The sequence below is a fragment of the Poecilia mexicana genome, unplaced genomic scaffold (genome assembly GCF_051168715.1).
Source record: "Poecilia mexicana isolate PSO_F unplaced genomic scaffold, ASM5116871v1 scaffold_15, whole genome shotgun sequence".
NCBI lineage: Eukaryota > Metazoa > Chordata > Actinopteri > Cyprinodontiformes > Poeciliidae > Poecilia > Poecilia mexicana.
In genome coordinates, this window is record NW_028263384.1 from 21,733,507 (window position 1) to 21,745,123 (window position 11,617).

The 11,617-nt window shown below is 38.4% G+C and overlaps 1 protein-coding gene across 3 annotated transcripts; it reads right to left on the bottom strand.

The window, feature by feature from the left end:
- Positions 1-3,037: 3,037 nt before the first annotated feature.
- On the bottom strand, positions 3,038-10,856 carry LOC148155344 (NLR family CARD domain-containing protein 3-like). Of its 3 annotated transcripts, XM_088012786.1 has the most exons (11): positions 10,743-10,850; positions 9,966-10,097; positions 9,148-9,264; positions 8,588-8,666; positions 8,222-8,450; positions 6,244-8,086; positions 5,530-5,703; positions 4,749-4,922; positions 4,148-4,194; positions 3,803-4,008; positions 3,038-3,638 (listed from the first exon to the last, which is right to left on the bottom strand). In XM_088012786.1, exons 2-11 carry the CDS (start codon positions 10,052-10,054, stop codon positions 3,537-3,539), a joined length of 3,060 nt encoding a protein of 1,019 aa, XP_087868912.1. In that variant the 5' UTR covers positions 10,055-10,097; positions 10,743-10,850; the 3' UTR covers positions 3,038-3,536. The 3 variants fall into 3 exon arrangements, with proteins under 3 accessions (XP_087868912.1, XP_087868911.1, XP_087868913.1); XM_088012785.1 differs by having other exon boundaries at positions 3,038-4,008; XM_088012787.1 differs by lacking the exons at positions 3,038-3,638; positions 3,803-4,008; positions 4,148-4,194; positions 4,749-4,922; positions 5,530-5,703 and having other exon boundaries at positions 6,240-8,086; positions 10,743-10,856.
- Between the last annotated feature and the right edge of the window lie 761 nt (positions 10,857-11,617).

An 11,617-nucleotide genomic window follows, 5' to 3' on the forward strand; every position in this document is an offset into this window, starting at 1 on the left:
GGAAGATAAAAATACTTATAACTCCATCAATCCCCACAACACTTTTACAAACGGAGACACCATTTCTGGTCAGGTATCAGTGGAAGTGGAAAAACATTGCCGGATAGATTCCTTTTACATCAGGTTTGAGGGGAGAGGTAAAGTCGAGATTTCAGAGAACACATTTTAATAGGACATGTGTTCAGTTTAGAAAATCTAGAACTGCACAATATGTAAGGAGTGTTTCATGCTCGGTGCAGGTCAGGATTATTGCATGCTCTTTTCATTTTTAGATTCAGTAGTTGAGCAACTGTAAGATTTTATATGCTAAGCATTTAAACTCCTTGCAAAAGCAGAATATTTTGGTTAGATGATATTTCACTGCCTTTTAAGGTAAAACTATTCAGTGACTAAGGTGTTAAATCTCAGGAAGAGCAATGGATCTTTGTGATGATGGAAATGGATTATTCCCATGGTCTTAAAAAACTGGGTTATTTTGCACAGAGTTATTGTGCCCTGCAAAATAACTTTGTGTGTTACTGAAATGATGTATTCTTGCTTCTACACACTTCAAACAAATGAATGGCTCATTACCAAGTTTCTGAAGAACTAAAAGTTGCTGAACAGACATTTGATTCAGGTGTGTTGGAAAAGGGATCTGGAGCCCTCAATCCTCTCCTCCAGCATCATCAAAACAGGGTACAGACTCAGGGTAAATACCAATATTACAAATGTTTGGAAAGCTGAAGGAATGTACTTATGATTTTAAAAGTTTAACCAAATCAAACTAGTCAAACTTCATTGCTTGCTTAGGGGAGCCAAATTAATGATTTTGGAAAGTAAAAGTAGGGTGGACATGTTTTCTTTTTTACTGTTACCGCTGGCTGCAGGCCAGCGGTAACAGTAAATCACATGTAAATCAAGGCTTTTCAACAACTCATCATCTTATTATTCGTGGTTCTTACTCCAAAGGTGGGACTTATGTACATAACGTGTGAACATATGAAACTAGGGCGCAGTTTGTCCACAGCAACTCATTCAAACAGAACAGAAAAACAGGAACTATGATTGCAGTAGCACCTGTAATTCCAATCTCTATTTATTATGTTCTGAGATTAAATATTTTCAGTTATCTAGAAATTACTTTCAGTTATTTCTATGATTTATCCATACATAGATGCCAACAAAAATTCCATAGAAAACTGTTGTGGAAAATAATAGAGCTAATTGCCATGTGATGCAGCTTTTATCTCTTTCAGTCGGGATTTCACTTTTAGAAATTTGGCCCCTGTTTTTAAAGACAAGAGCGTTTTAAATTCATGGCTCAATGACATCGCAAAACATTCAGTTTAATCACCATAAATATGTAAACCAATATTCTTATTCCCCCAGGTGTACCTTGATGTGCCGTTCCCTTCAGACCCAGAGATCAAACTTGACATCGTCGTCCTGCCAGCCATTTATCACGTCCCTGTTGTGCCAACAGTACCAACCTCGATTTCTGAGTTTAGAAATGAGACATTTGGGAACTCTGGAAATCCACCGTCCCTGTTGAGGGACTTTCAACCTCAACAACCACGACAAGAAACCTCCAGCTTCTAGTTTCCCTCCCCCTTATGGTACACATGGAATGTACCGTCTTCTGAACTAATTTGGCAATAAGCAGTAAACACTTTCACTGTTTTCATGGTTACTCTTGCATCATAATGAGCTCCAAGAAAATTAATGTTAGAGTAGATTCTGCAGAGGAGGTTCTCGACACATTCAAAATAAAAAGTACCCATGAAGAGTTTCTGGTTTCAAAAAGAGCCATTAGCTTTACTTATAACAGAAATATCCTCTGAAATATCCAAATATAAACATGAATTTGGTGGTAGCAGAACTGTTTGCAGTGAAGACTCATCATGTCTTCACTGCTGAAAAATAGACCAACCAGAGCAGCTGTCTTTTGTTAATCACAGCAGGAGGCCGACCACACAAGGGAGGCCCTAAGCAAAAAAAAGATAAATAAATAAAAAAATAATACATCTGCAATTGGTGATCATTGGCATAACTTTGGATCAATAACAACATTAATCAGTTTGCAGGATGGCTACGTGGCCAGTTCAAACGTTATGCATGAATAAACATCGACTGTGTTGGTTTTGGGTAAATCTCTTCACCAGTCTGTCTGTCATAGAGATTATTAAGGGAAAAATCCTCAATTTTCTTCACACTGAGAGAAAAATACATACATCAGCAACTTTCTGTTTTTCAGGAGATTATTCAGTGGTAGAATCTGGGTTATTGTGACTTTCAACTGTTTGGTTGGATTAGGCTTAAAATAAATCCTCCATTTTCTATAATACAGCAGTGTGACCTCTTTCCAGGTTCTTGTAAACTCACATGTAGGATTTCTCTCTTGGAATGTTTAACAGATTTTTATGCCCTTCTGAGGTCCTGATATGAACCAAATGTGATGATATAACTGAAAAATGCATAAAATAAAATCTGAACCCACAGGTTCCAGTTTGTTTTACATGGAATAAAGAGCTTAATGTTTTTCTCTTTTAATTTGTTCTTAAAACATGAATTCAGTTAATCTGCAGCATGGAGAAGTTTATGTTTAACTTCTGTTATGCATTTCATTCTCAGTATGTTTGGATATATGTGTGTGTAAACTCTTGTGATTGTGTATATTTATTATATATGTACATGAACATACATATATAATGTATATATATGTTGTTGTAAACAAACAAAAGGTCTTTGTTTGTTTAAAGACCTTTTGAGTTGTATAATTTCATAAGTAAAGCAGGAATCATGAAAATGATTAATGTTAAGAATGATATAATTCTTAATATATTATCATAATGTTAAGAATGATAGGAAGGAGGATAAGAATGATTAAATAAGTTTTATTCACACCCATTTTCCCAAGCTTTTCTTACCGTAATAAATGAAATCATCTTTTAAAAGCAGTTGTATCGTTTACTTTCTATTTAATGTCTGTTATAAAGAATTAGTTTGATGATTTGGAACATTTAAGTTAGACAAAAAAGCTAGAGAAGAAGCAATCTGTTCTGTATTTCATTTTTATAGCACTGCACATATATTCATGATGAACAGAGAAAGTGCGAGCATCAGAAGTCAACATCCTACAATAAAACACAAGTGGGAACAGATCATTCAACAATACAAGTGAAGTCAAGACAGGACTGTTGTTTATGTAAAATGTAGTTTACAGATATATAATTCTGATCCCTATTACAAAATAAATAACCACATAGTATTTTCATTTATAAATCATCCTGACAACATTTTCAGCTGATCATAAGTTGTCGAGTTCTTCATTTGTTATCAGTCTACATATAGCCTTAACTTGCAAAGAACTGGCTGAGGAAGGTGTGTCACTCATTTGGACCTCAAAACCTAAATATGTCACAACTGCAGTAACTTGACTCGAAAACAAATTAACAATTTGTATGTCAACCATCAAGTATGGCAGGCAAGAAATGAATACTCAACTCAGTAACACTGAGGAACCTGGTAGGACTGTAAATCCAGGATACAAGGTATCAGTGAATGTGGTGTTGAAGGTGTGGATGTGGATCAGAGAGTCGGAGGAAACTCTGTAAAACGACAGGCTGCCAGCAGGACAGTCCACATACACTGCTACTCTGTTAGAGACAACGGAAAAAGAGGATGATGAGAGGAGTTTTCTGTTCTTATAATGACTGACAGTGTAACCGTCATCAGAGCAGCTCAAACTCCAGGAATCGTCACTCTTTCCACACACAGAGCCATTAGTAAGTCCTCTTCTTCGGATTCCTCGATAAGTTACTGATATCTCTATTTTTCCTCTCCACTCAACCTCCCAATAACAACGACCTTTGATAGCATTTCTACACAGCAGCTGAGGAATATTTCTTCTTTCTAGATCATCAGGGTCTGAGGGAGCCTCCTGCATATCTGTCACCTTCCTGTCATCGTTTGACAGTTGGAAGTTTTGGTTTATTGTGTCTCGGTCAAATGTCAGCTGGCAAGCATCTGATGGAGAGAAAAGCTATATAAGTACAGGTACTGTTTTATTATTTGACAATATATTGATACTTTGATATATCACAAACAATGAATGTGTTGAGTAAGATGCTTTTTTGTCATGAATCAACAACAGAAGCAAACTTACACCTCCATGGACCTGGTTTTAAATATCTGTTACCAGCAGGCTCCACCCTGAAAAAGAAAAGGATGAGTCAGCATAAGTGTCTTTCAGCATGCAAACATTACATGGCTCTCATAAAACATGCTCTACATTGGTAAAGGAATCATCTTACATTAGACAGATTCACTAAAATGTAGGATCTCTAAAGTTCAGACCTGTGGTTCTCACTTTTCATTGACTTAAAAATGTTATAACATTTTCTGATAATCTGTTGAGTGTGAAGACATAAACAACTAATGTACTAGATTCTCCTTGTTTCTGCCCTTGGTGTAAAGCCAAAACATGTACTTGAAATATCTCAGAAGGAAATATAATCCTTTATTTAAAGCCAAATCAGATGTTTGACACAGTGTAGGTCTAAATGTATTTCCTGTCCAATGGGAAGCACTACTCCCGGAGATTGTGAACCTTCCTGTTTTTGAAGCAGCAGAAAAAAAGCTACTGCATGTGTAGCTATTACTGCCAAGATCTTATCCAACACACAAGAAAAAATACTTAATTGACAAGTAGAATAAGGAAGTTTCAAGCCTGTCGTCTTCTGTGGTTTCGGCAGATCTTTTCATACCTTAGCGTTTCAAGTCTCCATTGTGGATCTTTCAGTCCAGCCAAAAGCATATTCACTCCTGAGTCACCTGGATGATTGTAGCTCAAATCCAGCTCTTGAAGGTGATGGGGGTTTGATTTGAGTGCTGATACCAGAGGAGCACAGCCGACTTCTGTGATCAGGCAGCCTGACAAACTGCAAGAGCAGAAATCAACACACATGATTTAATATTCTGGTACTCTATCTTACAAAAGTATTGATAATCTATATAGTTTACATTGTTGGGATGATTTTTGAGAAAGAAAGACTAAAAAACTCCACACTGTTGATTTTTTAATGTTTTTGACTAAATCTATCCTTTATGTTCATCGGCAGCATTTTATTTTCTAAAACTCAAATCTATTAGTTTTTTTGTTTTTCATTTCACACTATTCATACACTGTTTAAGAAGACAGTATACTGTAAGACAATGACATCACAAGTTCATTTTTATACGTTTTCTTCTGGAGAAATGAGCCAAAGCATTTGTTCATGAGAATTTTTTGGCATATTTATACATTTTTTTGAAAATGCCAGGCAGACATTTTGAGGCTTGGGTGTTTAAAGGTTATCTTTAAACACCTACTTTATACACTTTCTAATTCAAAAATTAAGTAAAACTGTGGTTTCAATATTTTTGAAGCAACAAACAGGGCAATGAGCATGTAAATACCATTTTAAATATATAAATGTTATGTACTGTACATAGAGAAAGCCTTTATGAACAAGCTTAGGAAGTCAGATCCAGGTTTCTGATACTTACGTTAGTTTCTCTAGTTTGCAGTATGGACTCTTTAGTCCATCAGATAGAAGCTTCACTCCCGAATCCTTCAAACTATTGTTTTTCAGGTCCAGTTCTCTGAGGCTGGAGGACTGGGAGCTGAGAACTGAGGACAGAGCTTCACAGCTTCTCTCTGAGAGGTTACAGTCACTCAGTCTGAAGAATGACAACAAAAAGATAATCAGACAGATGTTTAATCAATAAATTAACTTTTGCCTAGAATAGCTGATTGGAAATAAAAATAAAATTAAGTTAGCATTGTGCTTCACATTTAGAATTATGAATGAAGTACACAGGTCGGTTAGGTCAAATAATGTGTTTAAAGCAGATTATTTTCCAATCAACATTATGTTTTCAAACAAGCAGGCCACATAAAGCACACCATATAAAACCGTCTAACGTGACCCTGCATGTAAACCTTCATGGGCTGAAGCTTCTCTATCCAACAACACAATGACCCTAAGCACACAGCTAAAATAACCAAGGAGTGGCTTTGGAACAACTTTTGCCCAGCTAGTAAAGAATCGCTGGGTTTTTATGTCAATATGAATCTTTAGACAAAAATGTCAATTTTGAAGCTTACAATGGTGACTATGTTAAAGTTTAATTAAATATGTTTTAATATCCTCCTGATTTAATACAAATAGGCAAAAATATTTCAACAGATAAACAAAAATACTGCCCATGATTCCTCACAGAGCTTTGTTGGAGGCTTTAACCACTGGCAGCAGCCTCAGAAAAACCTCCTCTGAAGCAGAGTATTTCTTCAGATCAAACTCATCCAGATCTTTTCCTGACGACACCAAAATGAAACCCAGAGCTGACCACTGAGCAGGAGACAGTTTATCTGTGGAGAGACTTCCTGAACTCAGAGACTGTTGGATCTCCTCCACTAGAGAACGATCATTCAGTTCATTCAGACAGTGGAACAGATTGATGCTTTTCTCTGCAGACTCATTCTCACTGATCTTCTCCTTGATATATTGAACTATTTTCTGATTGGTCTGAGAGCTACTCCCTGTCTGTACCAGCAGACCTTGTAAAAGTCTCTGATTGGTCTGTGAGCTACTTCCTGTCTGTGTAAGCAGACCTTTAAGGAGTCTCTGATTGGTCTGCAGTGAAAGTCCCAGCAGAAAACGCAGCATCAGGTCCAGGTGTCCATTTGAACTCTGTAAGGCCCGGTCAACAGCATTCTGGTGTAGAGATATTATTTTGGATTTGTGGAACAACGTAGGGATAGTTGATTGTGTTTCTTCCATCAGGTTGACTCCAGAGTTGATGAAGGTCAGATGAACATGAAGAGCAGCCAGAAACTCCTGAACACTCAGATGGACGAAGCAGAACACCTTGTCCTGGTACAGCCCTCTCTCCTCTCTAAAGATCTGTGTGAACACTCCTGAGTACACTGAGGCTGCTCTGATATCGATGCCACACTCTGTCAGGTCTGATTCATAGAAGATCAGGTTTCCTTTCTGCAGCTGATCAAAAGCCAGTTTCCCCAGAGACTCAATCATCTTCCTGCTCTCTGGACTCCAGTGTGGATCTGTTTCAGCTCCTCCATCATACTTGACCTTCTTCAGTTTGGTCTGAACCACCAGGAAGTGGATGTACATCTCAGTCAGGGTGCTGGGCAGCTCTCCTCCCTCTCTGGTCTCCAGCACATCCTCCAGAACTGTAGCAGTGATCCAGCAGAAGACTGGGATGTGGCACATGATGTGGAGGCTTCGTGACGTCTTCATGTGGGAGATGATCCTGCTGGCCTGCTGCTCATCTCTGAATCTCTTCCTGAAGTACTCCTCCTTCTGGGGGTCATTGAACCCTCTGACCTCTGTCACCATGCCAACACACTGAGGAGGGATCTGATTGGCTGCTGCAGGTCGTGTGGTTATCCAGAGGAGAGCAGAGGGAAGCAGTTTCCCCCTGATGAGGTTTGTCAGCAGAACATCCACTGAGCTGGACTCTGTAGCCTCAGTCAGGATCTCCTTGTTGTGGAAGTCCAGCGGAAGTCGACTCTCATCCAGGCCATCAAAGATGAACAGAACCTGGAAGTGTTCAAAGCTGCAGATTTCTTTGGTTTCAGTAAAGAAGTGATGAATCAGTCCCACCAAGCTGAGCTTTTTCTCTCTCAGCACATTCAGCTCTCTGAAGGTGAATGGAAATATGAAGTGGATGTTCTGGTGGGCTTTGTCTTCAGCCCAGTCCAGAGTGAACTTCTGTGTTAAGACAGTTTTCCCAATGCCAGCCACTCCCTTTGTCATCACTGTTCTGATTGGTTGATCTCTTCCAGGTGGGACTTTAAAGATGTCTTCTTGTCTGATTGCTGTTTCTGGTCTGTGCGGTTTCCTGGAAGCTGCTTCAATCTGTCTGACTTCATGTTCATCATTGACCTCTCCAGTCCCTCCCTCTGTGATGTAGAGCTCTGTGTAGATCTGGTTCAGAAGGGTTGGACTTCCTGCTTTAGCGATTCCCTCAAACACAGACTGGAACTTCTTCTTCAGACCAGATTTAAGTTCATGTTGACCAACTGCAGCAAGATGTTCTGAGTGAAAAGACAATTACACAGACAAATAAACAGTTATTGGTGGTTTATTTAATATCTTATTCCACAGACATCAGTACTTGATTGAATATTTGATTGAATTATAAGGTTAAATCTCAGTAGAGATTCTCTTACTTCTCTGGAGTTGCTCAACCAGCTCCTCCTGCTTCATCCTCCTCAGGAAGTTTAGTGTGATCTTCATCACTGCCTCTCTGCTGCTCCTCCTCTGCTCTTCATTCTCACCTTCCAACTCCTCCTCATCATCTCTCTGACTCTCTGAGCATTCTGGTTCATCTGGACTCAAAACCTTCTGGATCTTCTTCAGCTCTTTCGTCACAAAAGTGACAATGTTGTCCTTCAGTAACTGGAACATAATAATAAATGAATATATCAGGCTAAAATCATGCAGCCAAATATTGCACAGACTGACAGCCCTCTGGTCAGTATCTGCAGCATGGAGATGACTGTGAAAAGATCCCATGGAAACGTTGTTGTACAGACCATAAATATGGAGTCCAGCTGTGTTTGATGCTGGTGGCCAGATGGACCACTGGGAATCTCTGATCTCTTCTGGCTCATTCTGTGGATAAGCCATGAAAATTTTGCTCATATCTAGCCACCCAGACACACATTTCACTCATAAACAAATAATAAATGTCCATGAATGGATATATTTTGGCTGACTGAATCAGATGACATTCTGTAGTGCTGAAAGATTACACATGTTGTTTATATATATCAAAAAGTAAAACCACAATGAAAGTAAACTACTGAATGAAATCTAATTTATATCATAATTTTATTGTTGTTTCCATATCAGTTGAAATAAATATTCCTCTACATATTCTACAACAGTGACCCAATCAGAGTTAGATAAGTCCAAGCCAAATATTTCACTTTAACAAGAGACAAGTGTTTAATGATGGTGACTAATCAATGAGGCCCAAAATCAACAAGACCAGATCTGTTAAACATGATATAGAAGCATCCAGGATGCCTCCAACAACATCTGTTCTTTCCACCTGGTTGGAATAAAAACATTTCAGGCTGACTCAGCTCACCTCTCTGGTGGTGGAGGTTGATCTGATTTAAATTCAAACCATATATCCTTTGAATCATGGCTTTTGAAGGACAGGTCCCTGGGTTCATGCTCATTTTTAAGTGTGACTTTCTCCATCCTAAGAAAAAAAAAAGAACAGAAAACTTTTATAGTGGACAGGGCTTATCATTTTAAGAAGCTTTGATTAAAACTGCTAAAACATAATTTGTTAGTGTTGCTGTTAAGCTGATGTAAGTTCTTGTTAAACAGAGAAATGGGATAAAGTAAAATTTGCTATTCTGTTTGCAAATACAGAATGTTCCACAATTATGCAGGAATGATGCACTACACAATTTAACCGATGTAGACTCACTTTGTTACATTTCAATAGTCAGGAGCAACAGTATCTATTTAAAATTCACAGTTGTGTTTACATACTAAATTCATATGGTCATGAGTTGACAGATTCACACAGTGAGCCAATCATATCAGAGCTGATGATCAAAGAGAATAATCAGCTCTGATCATCCTTTACATCCTTAGTTATATGGTATAGGTCTGGTGGAAAAAAACTGGAAATGTGTTGGAAGCTGGTGATTCTCTCCATCTGTGTCCTGCTGGAGCCCAGAGCTCTGACCAACAGGCTGCTGTCACTCAGCTGCTTCTGCATCACTGACTTGCTGTCTGGAAGAAACACTGATACCAGGCTGAGCTGCTCTGTTCAGTCTGGATGACGCAGCAAAGAGGAGCAGCAGCAGCTTCATCACCACGTCTGTTTGGGCCTGATGTAGTGAACGCTGTGTGAAAAGGGCTGTGGACACTTAGAGATGGTGACCTCACCTCTGACCTTTGCTCTGGCTCCCATCTTCCCCACACAGAGTGGTTTTAGAGGGAGGGACTCCCTCCTCTCTGTCCTCACACTGATCCATGCTGCTGAATTCACTTCAGCTCACACACACTTTCTGGCTTCACCTGCAGAGGAAACACACATCATTCATCAGCTCTGATCATCCTTTACATCATTAGAGCTGGAAAAAGACCAGCTGCTCCTCCTCTGATTGGCTCTTCTCTGCTTCATGTCAGTGTCAGTTGGATGCAGTCAGACAGCAGAGAGGCAGAGGAAGCTGCATCAGCTGCTGCACTTCTACTATCAGTCCACTAGATGGAGACACGGAGCTACATTTACATTCACTGATTCACTCTGGAAGCTTCAATCCATCACATTGACTCAGTTCAACATTTGAAACCATTTCAGCTGATAGATGAAACAGCAGAGGATCACTGTGGTACAGAACATCAGACTTATTTTTACTGGCTAGTTTTTAGAGAATTTTAAATCAGAAAATACAAACTGAGACATATTTTAGATCTCAGCTGCTGGGAGGAGTTGAATGAAGAAAATATAATTTTTATTCTACTTTCACCATAAGAAAAACTGAAGCTAAATCAAATTGAACACCTGAAAAATTAAGAAATTGTTCAGGAACAAACAGAAAGTAAAGGAAGGAACTTATTAAGATTTGAACAGAAACCAGAGGTTTTCCAGACATCAGAGAGCAGAAACAAACTGGACACATAGTTAAGGTAAAGTTCAATTATAAAACAAAGCAAACTTACAGTTTGTTCATATGGTTCAACAAGTCGAAGTGTGGACCCAACCGACTGCGACAGAGTTTAACTGGTTCCTGAAATGAATTGGAGCTGCAACTGCAATGGAGGCGGGACAGGTAGGAGGGGTAGCAGGTCAGGTCAGTTAATATCAAAATAAAAAATAGACATCCTGGAGTTTTTCTGAGCACCAAAAACACATGGAAAATAAAATGTCATTGTGAATTTGAGTAAATATTAATAACAATGATGAAAATTTGATATAAAATGATTTATGATGGAATGATGAGGTGATTAGAGCTGCTGGTTGCTTCTTGCCTCAGTGAACAATACATGTTCTGACTGGTCTGACTGGTCTGACTGGTGAGTCAAAGAAAAAAAATCACGTGATGATGTCTGAAGATATGAACTTTTCACACGACTCCCAGTGTGAACACAACTAAAATGTTATTTCATTATTTTGCTGATCCGTGTTCTGTTCTGGAAGCTGAACTGATAATCAGCTTTAAGTGGGAACCAATTGGATTTTCTATTAGTGGTTAAGTTTTTAAATTTTATTTAAGTTTTAACCTTGAATAAAGATTAAAAACTCACCTGATTAGAGTTTCATTTGATTGACAATAACTGGAAAATTGATCTGTATATTTGATGTATATTTGCTTGATGATTTTGATGATGGCATTTGACAAAATGTAATGTTTCTTGATGTTTCATAACTTGTTACTGTATTATGTCCTGGTGTAAAGCACGTTGAACTGCCTTGTTAAAATATGCTATATAAATAGACTTGACTTGACATAAGTTAACCTAGATATCAACAAAAGGTAATATCTAGGTTCCCTTTTGGTGAACCTAGATATGAAATGTTTTTTATCCCATGATGG

What these genes read in the sequence shown, in the direction of transcription:
- LOC148155344 (XM_088012785.1), bottom strand. Translation starts at nt 10,054, where the DNA reads ATGGATCAGTGTGAGGACAGAGAGGAGGGAGTCCCTCCCTCTAAAACC. An exon ending in AGCCAGAGCAAAGGTCAGAG is followed by an intron (nt 9,265 to 9,965) that starts GTGAGGTCACCA and finishes TTTTTTTCTTAG; the next exon opens with GATGGAGAAAGTCACACTTA. An exon ending in AGCTGGACTCCATATTTATG is followed by an intron (nt 8,451 to 8,587) that starts GTCTGTACAACA and finishes ATTATGTTCCAG; the next exon opens with TTACTGAAGGACAACATTGT.